The sequence below is a fragment of the Astatotilapia calliptera genome, chromosome 12 (assembly GCF_900246225.1).
Source record: "Astatotilapia calliptera chromosome 12, fAstCal1.2, whole genome shotgun sequence".
Lineage (NCBI taxonomy): Eukaryota > Metazoa > Chordata > Actinopteri > Cichliformes > Cichlidae > Astatotilapia > Astatotilapia calliptera.
The window spans coordinates 17017035-17036869 of NC_039313.1; the positions used below are offsets into that span (position 1 = coordinate 17017035).

The 19835-nt window shown below is 39.7% G+C and overlaps 1 protein-coding gene and 1 pseudogene across 1 annotated transcript; one reads left to right on the forward strand and one right to left on the reverse strand.

Moving 5' to 3' along the window:
- Positions 1–3409: 3409 nt before the first annotated feature.
- LOC113033321 (beta-1,3-galactosyl-O-glycosyl-glycoprotein beta-1,6-N-acetylglucosaminyltransferase-like) lies at positions 3410–14131 on the reverse strand (annotated as a pseudogene).
- Positions 14027–19790, forward strand: rfk (riboflavin kinase). Its single transcript, XM_026187566.1, has 5 exons — positions 14027–14181; positions 14479–14569; positions 15510–15661; positions 17683–17785; positions 17949–19790. Exons 2-5 carry the CDS (start codon positions 14488–14490, stop codon positions 18122–18124), a joined length of 513 nt encoding a protein of 170 aa, XP_026043351.1. The 5' UTR covers positions 14027–14181; positions 14479–14487; the 3' UTR covers positions 18125–19790.
- The last annotated feature ends 45 nt before the right edge of the window (positions 19791–19835 follow it).

The window sequence follows — 19835 nt, forward strand, 5'->3', positions numbered from 1 at the left end:
ACATTGTTTTAGGTGTATTTGACCAAAAGTTTGACTGAAAATTCACATGCAAGCTTTTTTTCAAGGCTGTGGTATTTGCCCGCAAACAATACCTTTCAGCTAGCTAAAACAGATTATTATGCTATCACCGAGCAACACGGCTAATGCCTTTCACACAGCTTTGTCTCAACTCCAAAGAGCCACAGAAGTAAAAGCTCATAATAATAATTGAAACAATCTTTGAAAAAATGACTTACCAAGCATGGCAAACAACTCAAATATGTAGAGCAAAATGTTCTGAAACGGCTTCACTTCAGCTTCGATTGGAGCCGTGCTGAGGGCAGAGTCTGTGAATTTACTCTATTGGTGTCATAGCCCCTCTAGGAGTTCAGAGTTAAGAGGTCAGGAGTTAATGTTTCCATTGTAACACCTCCAGATTTGACAGAGAAACACTCATTTTTAACACTCGATTTTAACTACTATCATTTTACACCTCAGAGTTACATTAAAAGAATGTGACTCTACTTAGAGTAAAATTAACTCTACTTTTGCAAGGAGACTATTAACACCAAAAAATGTAACACTTTTGAATTTGCTGTGTGGGCACATCTGCCATATTGAGATAATCCATCCCACCTCACAGGTGTGCCACATCAGGATGCTGATCTGACATCATGAGTAGTGCACAGGTGTACCTCAGACTGCCCACAACAAAAGGCCACCCTGGAATGTGCAGTTTTGTCTCACAGCAAAATGCCACAGATGCCACAAGCAATGAGGGAGCGTGCAATTGGCATGCTGACAGCAGGAATGTCAACCAGATCTGTCGCCCGTGCATTGAATGTTCATTTCTCAACCATAAGCCGTCTCCACAGGCGTTTCAGAGAATATGGCAGCACATCCAACCGGCCTCACAACCGCAGACCTCGTGTAACCACACCAGCCCAGGACCTCCACATCCAGCAGGTTCACCTCCAAGATCGTCTGAGACCAGCCACCCAGACAGCTGCTGGAACAATTGGTTTGCACAACCAAACAATTTCTGCACAAACTGTCAGAAACCGTCTCAGGGACGCTCAACTGCATGCCCGTCGTCCTCATCGGGGTCTTGACCTGACTCCAGCTCGTCGCCGTAACAGACTTGTGTGGGCAAATGCTCACATTCGATGGCGTCTGGCACGTTGGAGAGGTGTGCGCTTCACGGATGAATCATGGTTCACATTGTTCAGGGCAGATGGCAGCTGAGAATGTCCCAGTTCTTGCATGGCCAGCATACTCACCGGACATGTCACCCATTGAGCATGTTCGGGATGTGCTTGACCGGCGTATACGACAGCGTGTACCAGTTCCCACGAATATCCAACAACCTCGCACAGCCATTGAAGTGGAGTGGACCAACATTCCACAGGCCACAATTGACAATCTGATAGACTCCATGCGACGATGTGTTGCACTGCATGAGGCAAATGGTGGTCACACCAGATACTGACCGGTTCTGGGTCCCCAGACCCCCAATAGCGCAAAAAACTGCACATTCCAGGGTGGCCTTTTGTTGTGGGCAGTCTGAGGTACACCTGTGCACTACTCATGATGTCAGATCAGCATCCTGATGTGGCACACCTGTGAGGTGGGATGGATTATCTCAATATGGCAGATGTGCCCACTACCACACATTTGGACTGATTTGTGACCACTGTTTGGGAGGGATGGTTATATTGTGTATCTGGAATGAATTTTAGGTCTCTACGTCCATCCCATGGGGAATGGGAGCAGTAACAAAGGTGTTGCGTTTATATTTTTGTTCAGTGTAGTAACTATTAAGTCTAATATACCCTAGTAAGCTATAGTACTGTGGCGAGCTCATAAAAGGAGGAGACAGAATTCCGTTCGGTCTTGCTCCCCCGCCCTCTTAGCCAGGGAGCACAGCCATTTATTTACATCTGCCAGGAGAACACTGCCACTAGCTAACTGCTCAGCGCGGCAACAGCACAGCACAGCACAGCAACAACAACAACAACACGCAGGGCGCCCTCTGACCCCGGAAGGACACACCGTCGCAGCGAGAGGGCGTCACCCGTCACTATGGTAACATAAACAAAACATAACTGTAAAAACAGAACCCCGAACAGCCCTGACCCGCTACAGTACTTTTTCCTTTGGGAAGGTACCATCTGTGCAGTCTGCAATTTTGTTGAAGAAAGATGTTGAATCTATTTAATTATTCTTGAAAAATAATTCATTTCTGTGCATTTTTTTTCACCCTGCATCAAATTAAAGTTGATTACGTCGATTAAGCATCATGAGGTGGGGGGTGGTTCCCTTTTTTTAAATTTTTTTTTTGCTGGGAGTTTGCAACGCTATTAGTTAGGTTGCTTACTCTTTAAAATACCAGAATAGGGAGGATGGTTTAAGTTTATTAGATTGATCAGTTTTGCTGAACTATGAAATATTTTGGGTGCAGTGTATTTTTTGCATACAGGTATAACAGAATAGCTTTAGTGTGTTTTTTATAAACTTGAGTTTGAACTTATACAAAATGCAGCAAGATATTAAAAAACAGTTTTAATGATTAAAAAACACACTATATCGGATTCATATCGGTATCGACCGATATCCAAATTTATAATATCGGTATCGGACATAAAAAAATGGTATCGTGCCATCTCTAGTCAGTACAAAGATTTTAAAATGAATTCTAAAATGTTTCATGACTTTACTTTGAAATTACTGTGACACACACGCGCACACACACAAACAAAAGAATGTGCTAACAGAACACAGAAGATGGCTAGGCCTCCCTAAGCCTGTTTCTATTTCTTCCTGTTAAAAAGGAGTTTTTCCTTCCTGGTGTTGCCAGTGCTTGCTCATAGGGGGTTGTCTTTCTAATATTGCAACTTTTGCGGTAATGCTATGTAAATAAAACTGAATGTAATTGAACAGAATATCTTGATACTGTACATATTTTCTGTTTGTACCTATGCAAGCTACAGAGGCACATAGTTCAGAGTATTTTTGGTCACATGTACTGAGGTGAGTTTGACTTATGTTTAAGGCTGTAGTTTTTCTGGAAATTAAATAATTCACCCAGCCTTTTTTTCTACATAGACTGCAATCAACTTTCTTGCAAGTTTTCCTTGTGTTTTTTCCTTAACTATAATCACAGCCAAAACCAAAATAATTTTGAATAGCACTAATAAACTAAATGGATTAAAATATTTTCTCAGGTGGAATGCTTAAATTAGTTTTTTGGGATTTCGGTTATGAACCTCTCACATGCCATGGTAAAATGGCAATGATAGTCTGCTTACAGTATATATAAATATACATAATGGCATGCTAATTTAAAATGAACATTGAAAGAATATGTTTATAGTTAGGTTGGGTTTATAGTTTTTTAATATTAATTTATAATAGATAATAAACACTTCACCTAAACTAACTCAGTCAGTGCCTTGTGTCTCAGATATTTCTCCAAGCAGTAGACAGCAATGGGATCTCTGTCTGCATCAAACTTATTGGCAAAAAAAGGTGATGCTGTTCAATCAACCACTGCAGGTCTCCAGCACCATACACACATATTGATCTGACATGATGGCCTTTACATTCTGGGTATACTGCTTGCAAGGAACGCTCTGACCCCTCGTGCCACTGCGACTTCACGAGCCGTACAATTGCATTCATGTCAGTAATATCGAATTTACTGTTGGGCCACGATGAGCCAGGAACACCAGGCATTCGTTGTATTGTTGCCCACAGAAACTCATCAGGACTGTAGGTGTCTTTGGCCCACTCAATGAGGGCCTGTATTCGCTCGTCTTCCAACACACTGCGAATGTAACCTCGGTTGACCACAATGTAGGCATTTCCTGATAGTATGGGCAGATTAAAGGGAGCTGGATCCTTTGTTTTTCCTGTTGGCTGGGACAATTGAAAAGTTAATATGGTAAATGGCCTGTATTTATATAGCGCTTTACTAGTCCCTAAGGACCCCAAAGCGCTTTACATATCCAGTCATCCACCCATTCACGCACACATTCACACACAATATGATGGTAAGTCAATCTGAATTGAAGGTTTTTACAAATGCAAAGACTATAGAGATTGACAGACTACGTGACTTTCGCGCATTGCATGCCGGTAACTCGTGGCAAAACAATCCAAGTACCTGCATCAAATGCAAGCATTTGCAGCACCGCAAAACGTTCATTCTTCGGTTCCAATAAATTCTTGCTTTTTCTTTGCCCCCCAAAAAGGTATGTACAAAACGAAGGAGAACAATGCCGGTCCGTACAAAGACAGACTTAATGAAAAGTCAAAGAAAAGATACGAGGAAAAAAATCAAACCAGTGAAAGTGTCAGACCCTTATGAGCACACAGAGGGACAAAATACGTTAGCGTGCTGCCCAACTTCACCACGCTCATATTTATAATTATCTTTGAGTGAGTGCATATTCTATTGATAATAGCAGAGGTGGGACCAAGTCATTGTTTTGCAAGTCTCAAGTAAGTCTCAAGTCTTTATCCTCAAGTCTCAAGTCAAGTCTCAAGTAATGTCAGGCAAGTCAGAGTCGAGTCTCAAGTCACTGGTGTAAAAGTCCAAGTAAAGTCACAAGTCTGAAATTTTGAATTTCAAGTCCTTTCGAGTCTTTAAAAAAAAAACGAAAAAAGCATGTTGCAGTTATATGCTAAATGTAAATATTAGACCATGTAATTTTTAAATCTGTGTTTTTCTCAACACATGACAAAATAGTGAACTTAGAAAATATACACAAATTGTGAAATTGCACCTCTATAAAATGCAGCTCAATTAAACCTAGCTCCAAGAATAGTTTTCACCAACAGTTCTGAGATAAGCTGCATGTTGTTCTTGGATGCGCTTGTAGGACCGGCTTTTAAATCGCATGACAAAAATATCATACACATTAAAAAAAACTGCATCACCAACGTAGCCTGGAAAACATTTGCTAGTTAGATGAAGTCAGCTATCTCATCGTAGCATATTTATATGCATATTTATAATTATACGCTTCTTGGAGTGAGTGCATACACTCGTGAAGTTTAGTAACTTCAGGTCACTGCAACAAGCCCAGGTACAGTTTACCGACGGATGGGTACAGGACCTTGAAATGCACCGTGTAGAAAGTAAAGACCATCGTACGTATCATAAGTTTACCAGTCTCACAAATCGTCGTCATAAATACACATTCCTTAACCGTTTATTAATAGGACCTTTGAGCTCAATGGTAATTAATTAGTAGTGGAAATAATTTCTGGTAGCATCACAGAAATGTAGCAGTGACAATAATATTGTATGCTGTAATCGCACTGGGCAATTAGTGATACAAAACAACTGTTTTACCCTGTGAATAAAAGTATATGTTTTTGTCAATGTACCATAATAACAGAAGCGAAACACAATATTGTGTCAGGACAATTCACTATTTATACACAATAAACAAAGGAGCATAGCGCGACAATTTCTGTTCAGCGCCAGACTTGCTTGTAACCTATATCACCAATTATGTTATGAAAATGACGCATTAACTACAACAGCAGACTGACCTTTGTGGAAATGCTTGGAGCAGACTAACCTGTGAGCTGGAGTGTTCTGGGACGTTATATTTGATCTTTGAATGGCTGCAATCCAGTCGCCTCTTTGTTACTTCGGAAACATGGCTCGAACAATTTCTCTTCAACGACGTAATCCGATAACAACCGATCTCTTTACCCGTCGGCTTCCCGTGGCTGTCATGCGACCGGCTATTGCAGTTAATAATACAACGGCTTCTTGACATTTTTGTGTTTCTTTTTATCGCTGTGTAACTGATTTCAATTGAAAGCCTGCGTGCGCTAGTACCTCTTGCCACGAGTTCCCAGAATCCTTTGCGGTTCTACCCGTGAATGACGTCACATTTTCAATCTCTATATAATATGCATGTTAAATTTTATATTTGGGGTAAAATATCAAGTCTTTTCAAGTAAACCGGTTCAAGTCCAATTCAAGTCCCAGGTCATTGGTGTAAAAGTCCAAGTCAAGTCACAAGTCTTAGAACATTTTTTCAAGTCAAGTCTAAAGTCATAAAATTAATGACTCGAGTCTGACTCGAGTCCAAGTCATGTGACTCGAGTCCACACCTCTGGATAATAGCTACATTATACATTACAAGAAATATCCAAAGAAGTACCTGGATTTGTCCATCAACTACTTGGTAAACATTCATCACCCTCTTCTTTCCTTGAGGCATTTCTTCAGACTCCAAACTGTTACCTCCTTTCAGTGAACGCAAAGCTTGCACAATTTCCAAGTTAGTTTTTAGAGGGAAATCCTGACCACAGAGGTTGATGAAGTATTTCCATGTTGTACTGGTGTTATAGAGATCAGCCATGCAGTTAAGATCAGCCTGTACACGTGTCCATCCAGCGTAGACCACATCCACAGTCTTGCTGACCATGAACACATTTGGGAAACAGGAAGTAATGGCATTCATGGCAGCAAAGACTGAGGCCGGTGCTTTTTTGTCCACATGGACACAATAAATATTTTGAGGTGCGTAGATAGCTCGCAGTAGATGCTCAAAGTTCTGCAACTAAAGATAAAAAGGATTTAATTCACTTTGTAAAATGTTTTTGCTGATACTCTTCAAAAGTAGTACTTTAGATAATAACATTATCAAATTAAATGACATATTTAGAACACCCCAATTTTTCCATTTTTTTATTGTAAATTGTGATCACAAAGGTGTGATACCACAGTATGCTCAACCACTGCTTTTATGCAAACAGAGTGGGGGCAGTTCACCACTGACCTTTTTTCAAGTTATTCATTGGACTTGAATGACTTGAATTTCAATAAATAATTGGAAAAATTGGGGTGCATATGTGTGTGTGTGTATACATATACATACCTATATATATATTTAGATATATATATAGATATATCTAGCCCCGGGACGTCGGGCTAGCGATATTGCGAGCCCTGTATCTGATTGAGGAATCACTCATCTTTGGAAAAGAGAGTTTATTACAGAGAAATGTCTCTTTCCGAAATAAAAGCTATACTATCCGCTTCTTCTGGGCTATATTCTCAGCAGCATATTAAACATATAAGGAGAATCATGTGCTAACAGCTGTCTAAATGACTCGGCTAAAGTTAGTAGCATGCTTGCTTGTTTTTTTTCTGCTTCCACTTGTCTTTGCACTAGGATGATGTCGGCGTAAATGTGCAGTCATATTCGTTGTGTTCCCACTAGTGCTTTCAGGTTAATCTCATTGAAATGACCTTAACGCCACAACACGGCAAATCTCCGTTAACGAGCTACCGCCGATCGCCCCGTGCATGGGGCTAGACGGCCAACACGTTAACGAGCTAACTGCGCTAACACACTAGTTCCCACCCATGTAATTGAGCATTGCATGGCACATCCAACATACTGTTTTACTTTAGTGCATGACTCGCTTACCTTCAGGGTCATACGTCACATGAAAACCAAAATAATTCCAAACGCCAGATCTGAATGAGGGTGGGGGAGGTCCATGTTGCAAGGAGAGCTTAACTTCTGTCTCGCTAGCTTGCCCTGCGCTCTTCCTTCTGACGATGCTGTCTGTCTATATATATATATATTAGGGGTGCAACGATATTCGTATCGATATTGAACCGTTCGATACAGTGCTTTCGGTTCGGTACGCATATGTATCGAACAATACAACATTTGTAATTTATTTTATCAACTTTCCTTCTGACGATGCTGTCTGTGTGGAGCGCTCAGTGAATCTGCGTTCGATTACTCCGCCTAGGCTGCACTGTCGAGCGCAGATCCACTGAGCACTCCACACAGACAGCATAGTCAGAAGGAAGAGCACAGGGCAAGCTAGCGTGACAGAAGTTAAGCTCTCCTTGCAACATGGCAAATTGAACCTCCCCCACCCTCATTCAGATCTGGCGTTTGGAATTATTTTGGTTTTCATGTGACGTATGACCCTGAAGGTAAGCGCTCATGGACTAAAGTAAAACAGTATGTTGGATGTGCCACGCAATGCTCAATTACATGGGTGGGAGCTAGCGTGTTAGCGCAGTTAGCTCGTTAACGTGTTGGCTGTCTAGCTCCATGCACAGGGCTATCAGGGGTAGCTCGTTAACGGAGATTTGCCGTGTTGTGGCGTTAAGGTCATTTTAACGAGGTTAACCTGAAAGCACTAGTGGGAACACAACGAATATGACTGCACATTTAGGCCGACATCATCCTAGTGCAAAGACAAAAACAACAAGCATGCATGCTACAAACTTTAGCCGAGTCATTTAGACAGCCGTTAGCACAGGATTCTCCTTATGGGGACCTGATATGTTTAATATGCTGCTGAGAATATAGCCCAGAAGAAGCGGATAGTATAGCTTTTATTTTGGAAAGAGACATTTCTCTGTAATAAACTCTCTTTTCCAAAGATGAGTGATTCCTCAATCAGATACAGGGCTCGCAAAATCGCTAGCCCGACGTCCTGGGGCTAGAGATTTTTCCAGTCGGGCTACCAAAATCTATCTCTGCCCTGCCCGTCGGCCTATCGTAGGAAGGAAAAATATATGTCAATGCTTTTGCATTCTTTCGGAAATGTAGCTGGGTAATTATGTCATTGGCATCGGTGAGCCACTGTCAATATGTGACATATTGAAATTGCGTTTGAATTTGCGCTTGTTTTTTGCTTTCACTTTGCAATTGCGTGAACTGTGTATAGAGAGCGACAGTACTGATCTGTGAGTGATGATAATTTGTGCACCAATTCCTCTGACATTGTCTTATTAATCGTTAGCTTACTATGCAAACATGACAAGTGAAATCTCCCGCAGCAAGCTTAAACATGTGAGAGGTTGATCGCGCAGAGAATCGCTGAGCTTATGTGAGTGCATGTGTAAAAGCAGCAGGATTTATATTTCAGTTCTGCTGAGCCAAATAAGACAGGTCAGGGTGAAGAAGTGACAGCCAAAGAAAAGCTTACCGCAAAACGGAAAAGTTATGACAAATCAGACTATAAGGCAAAAAGAAAGTGCAGCTTTATGGTTTCATGGACAAAAGAATTTCTGTGGCTGCGATATGATGAGCTAAATAACCAGGGCTGCACATAAGTTGTCCGCAGGTGCGCATTCGCTGTCAAAATAAAAAACACGCACAAGGGTTAGGGTTAAATTTTAAAACTGTACTTTTGAGTTAAAATATATATTTATAATTTTAATAAATGACAAATTAAAAAGGCATGAACATTTTTTTTTGTATCGAAAAAATATCGAACCGTGACACCAAAGTATCGAACCGAACCGAACCGTGAATTTTGTGTATCGTTGCACCCCTAATATATATATATATATATATATATATATATATATATATATATATATATATATATATATATATATATATATATATAATATGTTGTCCTTTCATCTCAGAGAGTGCTGTCATAAAGCTCCTTGCTTGTGTTAGCGTGATCATTTATACACCTTTAGAAATCACCTGTCGAAACACTTCATCTTTTGGTGGATATATTAAAGCACTGGATGATCCAAAATGAGCATTTACATGATCTCTTCTGTTTAGACAGCCACAGTCTGCAAGCAGTTAGCTGCAGCCAACTTCCCAAAAAGAGAGTAATCTATCTTAGCTTTACACAAAGTTTTATATGAGAATGTGCATCTATCTGATTAGTTGAATAATGACGCAGGTAAAGAGCCATGCTTTTGACTTTGCACTCCCTGATTTGTTCTCCTCATGACCAGTGTTGGTCAAGTTACTTGAAAAAAATAATCAATAAATAATTACTGATTACTTCCCCAAAAAAAGTAAACCCATTACTTTATTGATTACTTATTTTCAAAAGTAATTAATTACTTAGTTACTTTTTAAAAACACGATTTACAACCTGAATAGTTGATAAAGCAATTGATCTTTCAGCCCAATTCTACTTTTTCTGCATAATCCATCATACAAAATGTAATCAAATGGAAACGTCTCTTTTTAAAACTTGTTTTATTAGTTTTAATCTTTTAACTTTATGCATCAAGCAAAAATATAATTATATGCAACATTCAAAACATTAGAGCACTTATGCAAATATGTGATGTCTTGATAAATCGAGCAGATATTAGAAGTTTACACAACACCATTCTCGCATGAAAATATCTTAAAAGTTTATTTTGTGACCCAGAAAGAGTAATATTTCAAACTCCGCCACTCTGTGTTCCTCCGCCCCTGCCTCATTTGAGTTTTGGACGAAATGGAGTCTGGGATATTGCATTTCGTCATTTCGAGCTGATTGGAGACCAGAATAGCCAATCAGATTTTTTTGCATCCAAGTCTGTGATTGGCTGGTTTTGTGGCACAAATATAACTATGTAGAGAAAGAGGTGAGTGCGCACGGGCAGAAATGTTGAGAGCGCGAGCAACACATTGCGAGCGAGAGGGGCTGCTATTGTGTGTGTGTGTATCAATGTTTTATACAGTCATTGGTGTGTATGGATAATAGCAAACACTGAAATACATTTTTTGCAGGCAGGAATGAATTTTGTTCACTCAAATTCAGCTTTTCTTCGCTCAAAATAAATTTCTCCTCAAAATGCAACACTTGCACCTGCAAACTTTTTTTACGTGCGCTCAATTTTTTTTTACGTGTGCTCAGAATAGTGGCACAAAAATAACGCCATATATTTTCACCTGTAAAGTAGGAGTGTGGTAGGCGGAGGTTTGCCCTGGTGCAGGTGTGTCGCAGCGGTCAGTTGAAGAATCCGCGAGTTTCTCTGTGAATTTCCCATTACGTCATTGCGCACTCTGTGCTTGCTTGGATGTTTAGGGGTTTTTTTCGCTGTAAAAAGAAGTTTTCTTCCCACGCACAACGGACACTAATGTTTTTGTCACTTTTTACGGAATCAAACTCAAAATAAGCTCAGTTTTTCCCACGCTTTAAACACTGCACGCTCATTCTCTCTCCCGCACTCGATATATTATCCACTGAACATAGAGATTTTTGCAATAGTAATCCCTTACTTTACTCGTTACTTGAAAAAAGTAATCGGATTACATTAACGCGTTACTGCCAATCTCTGCTCATGACCCTTCCAAATGGGAATGGTCAATGACCTCCAGTCAGGGAGCTTGTCCTGTGTGAGAAAACTCCTCCCTACTATAGCTGTTAATGGAGATGGTAATAGGGATGTGATCACCTGTGATAAACCTCAAACACTGAAATCAGATCCCTTTGACACCTTAATGCCATCATGAAATAAACAAAGAAAAGAAAAAACAACAAAAAACAAAACCAGGAATTATGTTCATACTCACACAAAGTTTGTCACAAAGTTTAACTGGTCATTTGGCCACAAACCCACAAATTCAATTCAAGTTCCCGTTTGGTCTAATAGCCACAGGACCTGGGTATCTAACTGAAGAAAAAATTCTCCACCGCAATGGGAGAGACTGATCAAAATCATACATGGTAGACCTTTTTCTCCCCTTCACTGTACATGTCTAAAAACCTTAGTAGGTTACCACAGAAGTTTCCAGTCTGTCATCATCTCATTAATGGCAGAATTACACAGTCTTCCCATTTGCCAGAATCCATTTTAGGATTTCATTGATTACTTTGGAATTATTTCATGGCATGGCTCCGCTCTAAAAACTGTTGGGGGCAGGCGGGGTGTCCTTTTAACGTTTTATCACAAAAATAAATAAATTTCCTATTAGACCACCACCATCATCTCGCCATTTCAAAGGCGTAAAGATGTTTTAAATGTTTTATATCCATCCATCCATTCGCTTATCCTTTTCAGGGTCGCGGGGGGTGATGGAGCCTATCCCAGCTGTCATAGGGCGAGAGGCGGGGTACACCCTGGACAGGTCACCAGTCTGTCGCAGGGGCCAACACACAGAGACAGACAACCACTTTCACTCACACATAGTGGCAATTTGGATTATCCAATTAACCTATCCCCCGCATGTCTTTGGACGGTGGGAGGAAGCCGGAGTACCCGGAGGGAACCCACGCAAACTCCACACAGAAAGACCCCGGCCTGATGGTGGAATTGAACTCAGGACCTTCTTGCTGTGCGGCAACAGTGCTAACCACCGTGCCACCGTGCTGCCCTCTGTGCTGGACTCTCTTTTATATCATCTTCCTAAAATTTTACTCTTTCCTTATTTGTCGTTTTTTGCATTTGTTTTGCTTAAAGACACACACAGGTCTGTATTGATTATAGGATCTATCCATTGCATGCATTTTGGAATTTAAATGTATTTCATATTGAAATATTTAATCAGATTTTTCAAAATTAATTACCCAACAGCATACTGCTAGATTTTAAATTTCAGATTACAAAACTGTTAGGTCTACACAGGCCCTGTTTGGTAAGGGAATGGCCTCGAGCTGCCCTCTTGTGGTCTGTTTCATTCAGCAAAGGACAGTGACAAAACTCAGACCTTAAAGACAATTGGTTTAAAATATAAAAGAACTAACCTAACCCTTTTTATTTTTAGTTCAGTTAAATAAAATGTTTTTCCACACCTATTTCGGGTTTTACTTTAGTTATATATATAGTAACTATAATGACCTTGGAGAGAAGGTAGCAGACTTTTTATCCAGACTATCAGAAGATGCCTGAGGAGTGGAGAAAATGCTTGCTGGTACAGATTTTTCAAGAACTCAGATAATCTGCAGTGCTGTAATAACTACAGAGGAATAAAGTTCATAAGCCATACCATCAAGCTGTGGGAAAGAGTTCCTGAAGCTAGGCTAAGACGAGAGGTGATGATCAGTGAGCGACAGTATGGCTTCATGCAGAGAGCTCTACAGATGTGATGTTTGCTTTTAGAGTGTTGATGGAGAAGTGCAGAGAAGGTTAGAAGAAACTGGAACTGTGTCATTGTCGATCGACAGAAAGCATATGGTAGGGTGCCAAGTGAAGAATTGTGATACTGCAGGAGGAAGTCAGGAGTGACAGAGACGTACGTGAGGGTGGAGCAGGACATATGGCAACACTTTCAACACTTTGAGCTGATCTTTCCCAATGAAACATTTAAAAAAATATGCCTGTAAATAAAGAAATATGTCACTTGTATAATATTCACAAATCAGGTGGGAGGGGTTTTTTTTGGATAAGTGTTAATACCTGGGGTCAACCTCCTGTGGGATAAAAAGGGGATGTTTTTCTGTTATTTTAGTATCTGCATTATTAGTTCATCAGAATCATATAATCAGCTTTGCATTAAACATTTATTGAAGCTTTTGACCTTACATTAACCTTTACATTACAGTGATTGTTATAACCTTAGGTTAATCTTCTATTTACAGGTACCAGAATAATCATATGATCTTTCATTGCAGGTGTAACCATGATCATCTCACACATATTGCAGTTTGTTGCTCATTATAGAGTTGTGCTCAAGTTAATAAGGGTTAAAAGCTACAGTCAGCGCGAATGTCTGGCTGATCTATGGAGGGGAAAGGCTTCGAGCATAGAATGTTCTTTTCTGTGTTAAATAAACTGTCAACATTGATTGTATTGCACCTGTCTTACGCATGAAGGGGCGTTCTAATACCCTGATTTCATAAAACTATGGAAATGTGGTTTTTGAGGCGAGATCTGAGGCTGTCTGCGTACGGTGTCCATCTCCCACTCGTGTGACCATTAAAATCATTGTTTGAGTCAACCCGGCCGGACCAGTGTTGTTCTTTGGGTTTTTCCTCTTGTGTCCATCCCCAATATATGAATCTGTAACATAATACTAACAGGAGTATAAAAAATGGACATGGAAAACCATAGTACAGCTTTTATGTATAAACATGTGGTTGCTCATTACCTGCCATCCCAAACCAGCAAACTCAAATTCATGTAGTTTTGACTAGTGGCATTAGTATAAAAGAAAAGACTGCCAAGTCAACCCTCCTGATTAAAAACTAATCGAGCTGTCCGTACATCTCCTCAACTCCTTTGCCAGAGTATCTGTAATCGCTATATTTCCTACAGCACCTGAAGGCAGCACATGGCTACTCGTCCGTCTTTGGTCACGCGGTCAGTGACATCAGACGAAGCGTTGGTGACGCAGATATGTGATGGTGCAACACACGTAATATAACCGGCTACCTGTGAGGATCTGTACTTCGTTTTCTCAGTCATACGGAGAGTGGATCTGTCTGAAGCGGAGACTTCTGTCTGTCAGATCTGGTGTAAGCAGCACTTTTGGAGAAAACCGCTTTAGGAATTATTCGTTTCCAGTAAGGCTAACAGTTATTAGCGCTGATAGCATAGTAAGTGAACTTTCACGGTTCAACCTTAACCTACTCGAGGAGGACAGCATAATAGCTAAAGACTAATGTGAACTTTGAACTCTACAGGGGCAAAATTTGGGCAAAAAGAGTGCGTTAGATAACCGTGTAGTCCTGTCTGTTTAGCTAGCCGGACTTCCGTGTGTCGTTCGAGGTCATTCTGTAGCGCTCATTCAAGAGACACAGCTTCTGTCCCAGACTCTAGTCATGAAGAGCCTGCCGTACTTCTGTCGGGGAGAGGTCGTTCGAGGATTTGGAAGGGGAAGCAAAGAACTCGGTATTCCCACAGGTGAGTTGACTATTTTACCATTTGTTTGCAGGGCTTTTAATTAAGCTTAACTAAACACCGATTTACGCAAATAACGTAGTTGGAATTAGTAGTTGGAAACAACCGTAGACAAAGTTAACATTAGTGGTCTGATTTTATATAATACATGTGCGTTATAGCACGTGTGATCAGTTACTCTGTTAGTCCAACTGTTCTTTGTACTGCCCCTTTACACACGACTGAACTGCTCTGCACCTTTTACGTAAATATCGTTTAGTTTTTTACCACAATGTCACGATGATTCACAGCTTTTAATTACTTCATTTATCCTCACGTGTACTTTTCGAAATAAGCTCAGTTTTTGTTTTACACCACCTATAAGTTTAGGGTTTAAGATCTTTACACTTAACCAGTATCAGTCCAATAGCTTTGAAAACAACTAATAAGGACTGCATTTTAAACACCTGTTGACCAGGCAGCGTTCAGCATTTTTTTTTTTTTTGCTGTAAGAAATGGCCAAATGAATGAACTGTGGGCTTTACTCTAAGAGATCAGAATGGAGCTCTGGGCAGCGTGCAGTCACGGACAAAACCAAAACACATGAGTTTATATGGCCTTGAGCATTTTGCAAGATTTTTGGCTTAAAATCAAACTTGCATAGGATATTGGATGCAGTTTGTTTGTAATAAATGTCTTTCATGTATATTTTTTTTGTCCTCCACAGAAGTTTCTCAAGCAGTTTGTCTCGTTTCACAGTACCAGTTTTGAATACACTGAAGTTAACAGATTAATCAAATGCTTTCTGCAAACATTTCTGGCCTTCATTATCATAAAAAGCAGTTGAACGCTTCAGTTAAATAAAAAGTCTTCTTCTAGTTTGAAGTAATTTTGAGAAAATCACTAACTTCTTCCACAGCATCCTTTTTATTCCCATCATCTGATGTTTCCCTCTGACCTACAGCAAACTTCCAAGACTCCGTGGTGGACAATCTTCCAGCAGATATCAGCACAGGGATCTACTACGGCTGGGCTTGTGTGGGTAATGGCGATGTCTACAAAATGGTGATGAGCATCGGCTGGAACCCTTACTACAAAAATACCAAGAAATCCATGGTAAGCACTTAAATGCCATAGTGTTGTGGCCACAAAAGATGTCTTTGATAGTAAAGGGCTAAGCTAATTATGATCTAGTTATAAGTGTCCATCGATTCTACAGCTTTGGGAGGAAAATTAGATTTCACACAAATGTATTTAAGCTGAATATGTGAACTTCTTTAAAAAGTCATCTGACTAAGCCGTGGGTGAATATAGATTTGTGTGTGTGTGTGTGTGTGTGTGTGTGTAATATATATACGCGCGCGCAATGTGCCTGGTTTTAAAGAACACTGGTCTATTCCATCTAGCGACATACTTATTTTTGCTAATGACCATGTCAACAATTTGAGACGTGTTAGTCAGGGTGGATTCTCATAAATCTCCTCAGCAATTCATTTATTTAATTTTTGTCTAGTTTACCAGATGGGAATTTCCCCTGTCTCAATCGTGCCCATTGTATATCAAAAAAGGATACTTTTTTGCATCCTCACAGTGGGAAGAAGTTTAAATAAAAAAACAGAATCTCCTGTAGAAAAGAGAACTGTATTCTACTTGTTAAAATGGCCATGTGGCTAGCATATGCAGGTAAAACTAAGCAGATTTAAAAATAAGGATTTCTGAAGATAACAGGAGCGTAAGAAATGGACACGAGAGCTCCAGTGTTTAGGCATTTTAATGCAGCTGTCTGTCTTGTGGGTTCCCTTCCCTTTCAATGTGTAGAAATGTTACCGCCTCTCAAAAGTGTAGATTCAGACCGATTATTGTTACAGAGAGACAGATATAGCTTATGTGCACTACAGACTGAAAGCCCTAAAGGCTTGGACTGTTAAAATGCTTTTTGTGGTCAATTATATGGGTTATCCCCTCTATTTTTATACTTAGTGTGAGGTTGTTTCGAGTCTAGAAAGTGCCATGCATTCGTTTCTTTGTGAACTTGCCTTTTTTTCCGCCTGTGTCTGTTTTTAATATTTCTAATAATGTTGTGCATAAAATCATTTTGACAGTTTTAGTTTAAACTGTGTTTTGTTGTTTTTGTTTGTTTTTCATCTGGATTGCAGATGGCTTGTAGACATTCTTATTACTGATTTGTCCTTTTTTTTCTTCACCAGTATTTACTTTTTCCACCAAAGGTCATTTTCACATTGACACTGTCCACTACTGTTTGTATGTGTTTTACATTGAGTTTTCAGTACTGTGCAAAAGTCTTTTGCCATCATTTGTCACTCAGTATTTTTGCTTTCAAGGACTCTGACTTTCTTATAATCTTCTAAATGTTAAGTTTTCTGCAGGTCTTTCAAACGTTGCCTGCTTTTTCACTCATTGTCAGGCCCCACTTTCAGAGGAATGTTTTTGTTTAAGCCACTTACAACTGACTTATGAGTCATCAAAGCATTAAAAAAAACAACTGAAGAAATTAACCAGTGTGATGTGTAAACGCAACACACAGTTTAGCAAAGACTCTGTTTTAAATTGTATCTTCTGACACTTTGTTAATATTTGTTCCCATTTTGTTGTAAAATCTATAAAATAATTCCAACAAAAACAGATTAACAAACAAAATAGTATTTTTGTATCTTTGTACAAGTGGAGAACAAACAGAATAGCAGATGAACCGTATTTAAAATAGGGGGGAAAAAAAATCTACAAACACCTGACGCAGAACCTTGAGTTTGGACCTTTAGTTGATGCATCAACTGTTCACTGAAGCCTCAACAGAAATGGGCTCAGTGGAAGGGTGGCTGGGAAACTGTGAGAGAACCCTGATGTATGCCAAAAAGCCCAACATCTGGACTAAAAACTGATTTCTGTCAGCACTAATTTAAAAACATCAAATTCTTCAAATCATTTTGTCCAGCAAAGCAGTCTGGATATGGCGTGTCCTCCACACGCTGGCATTGATTGGCTTTTTATTTTGCAAGTCACTTCTTTTCCCCAGATGCAGGATAGCCGCGAATGCAACATTGTAACATTTTTCTAATACAAAAAAGCAATTCAGTCAATTATGGCTCTTATCTAACTTTATGCATTTTTGGTTATAGGAGACTCATGTGATACACAAATTCAAAGAAGACTTTTATGGAGAAGTTCTCAGTGTGGTCCTTGTGGGCTACATCCGCCCAGAAAGAAGCTTTAACTCACTCGGTATGCCTTTTAGTTACACTCATCTCAACACAGAATTGATGTAGTGTGATGCCAGTAATGCCCTTTTAAAGTTTTGCTCAGTATTAAGGAATACATTTCCATCATCCCTTTTTTTTGTGCGACTCTCATAACACTTTTCCCACCTTTGCCTCCGTCCTGACAGAAGCCCTCATTGCGGCAATCAACAGTGATATTGAGGAGGCCAAGATGAAGCTGGAGCTGCCAGAGCATCACAAGCTGAAAGATGACAACTTCTTCACCAGCACGGCCAACTCCTCTTCAGTCCTGCCCACCACGCCCAGCCCGTCCACGTCACAGACTATTATGAACGGTCACTAACAGCTGGCTAGGACAGCAGTGCTGTGGATACACTCACACAGACCAGAATTAGACAAAGGTTTATGTAAATGCTCAGCCTCGCTGTCACAATGCATGCACATGGACCTAATCATAAGCAATCCTTTTTTCTTTTCTTTTTTTATTCTGTTTTTCTTTTGTTGTTGGTGTCTCTTTGTAAAGAGCTGTTAAGCTTCCTGCCTGGTTTTGTCACACAGACTGATTATGTCTGCCTCTCAACGGTCCTGCTGTATATTTTTGGAATCGTTTACTAGAGAAGGCACTAAAAACAGACCTTGGGATTAAGGTAATTGCAACCACTGCAGAGGCAGTTGTAAAATATTGTGTGTAAAAGGTACGAATAGACTATTAAGTGTCTGATCACTATTTATTTTGGTTGGAAATACATGACTTTTCTTTTTTTCTGCTTCAGCGATGGTTAAAGAGAAGGTCTGGGCATTATTATCTGCAACAAAAACACACATTGTGCAATCTGAGGCTTTTTGAAAGTCTTCAGTTTTCTTGTTTTCTCCTTACATGTCCCTCTTCAGGAAAGGAGAACGTAAAAGGACACTGCCCTAAAACTTATACACTTGGCCAGAAATTCAGTTTTGTTTTGACGCAGGAAGAAAATGGTTAAGATGGTTATTTATTGAATGATATGTTTACCTAAAATGTTTTAAGCAAAGGCTTTTATTAATCTTTATTTTTATTTTATCTTGATTTAGGTATCACTTAACTGTCTTGTCAGTGACCGGTCCTTTTAATCAGCAGTGAATTATAGATGAACACTAAGGCTGAAAAGGGCTTTAAGCACGTTGGGAATTTGTTACTCCCTTTAGCCTTTTCATTTCAGTGTCGATGGCTTTGTTCCAGATAGAAAAACACTGGCAGGTGGAGATGCTAAAAGATCTTTTTAGTACAAGTGGAAGTGTTTAACACCAATTTATGAGAATTTGAACAGATCAAACTAGCACACTATTCTTAGTATCTGCATCGGTCAGCATTTAATATATTTACATTCAGAAACCGTTGTCAAAGCCCTGGCTGGTGTTAGGTGTGTGTGTGTGTGTGTGTGTGTGTGCGCGTGCGCGCGTGCGAGACTGTACCTGTTTGGCTTTTACAATGAAGTGTTTACTTTCATTCGAAGCTCTGATGATGGAAGCCTGCTGATGTGATTTCAGCTCTTATAAACTCTTGTGTTACATGAGACATATTAAAATGTTATTTAGAGTTAAAAAAAGACATTTGTTGTACACTCAGCTGTTTTTGCTGGTGAGATGCCTTTTAGTTGTTCCATTTCTAATGCGTGCAAAGGACTGAACTAATTAATTGTGCTGCTTTATCAAGCCTATCAAAGATATAGTGATATCGATAGATAATATTCTTTTTTCTCCCCCGTCTAATTACTGCAGGGCGGTCTGGTGTTTTAGTCTCACATGTTGCAGTTATTTAGTCTAGTTTACACAGGGACCACAGATACTTGATGTAGAGTTCATTAAAGCGTATCCACCTTTATTTTCATCCATGTTTCATTAAATCAAATCATTTTAATTCAATTGTATCAAAGTTCTTTTCTTCTCTTTCCTTTTTAAAGCTTTATATACATTCAACGCATTTTCAAAAATGATGAAAACAAGAAACCCACATTAAACAATATGTAGCTGTCTGACCTGTTAATACTTTTTGCCACATTACATCTTTGGCTGATACA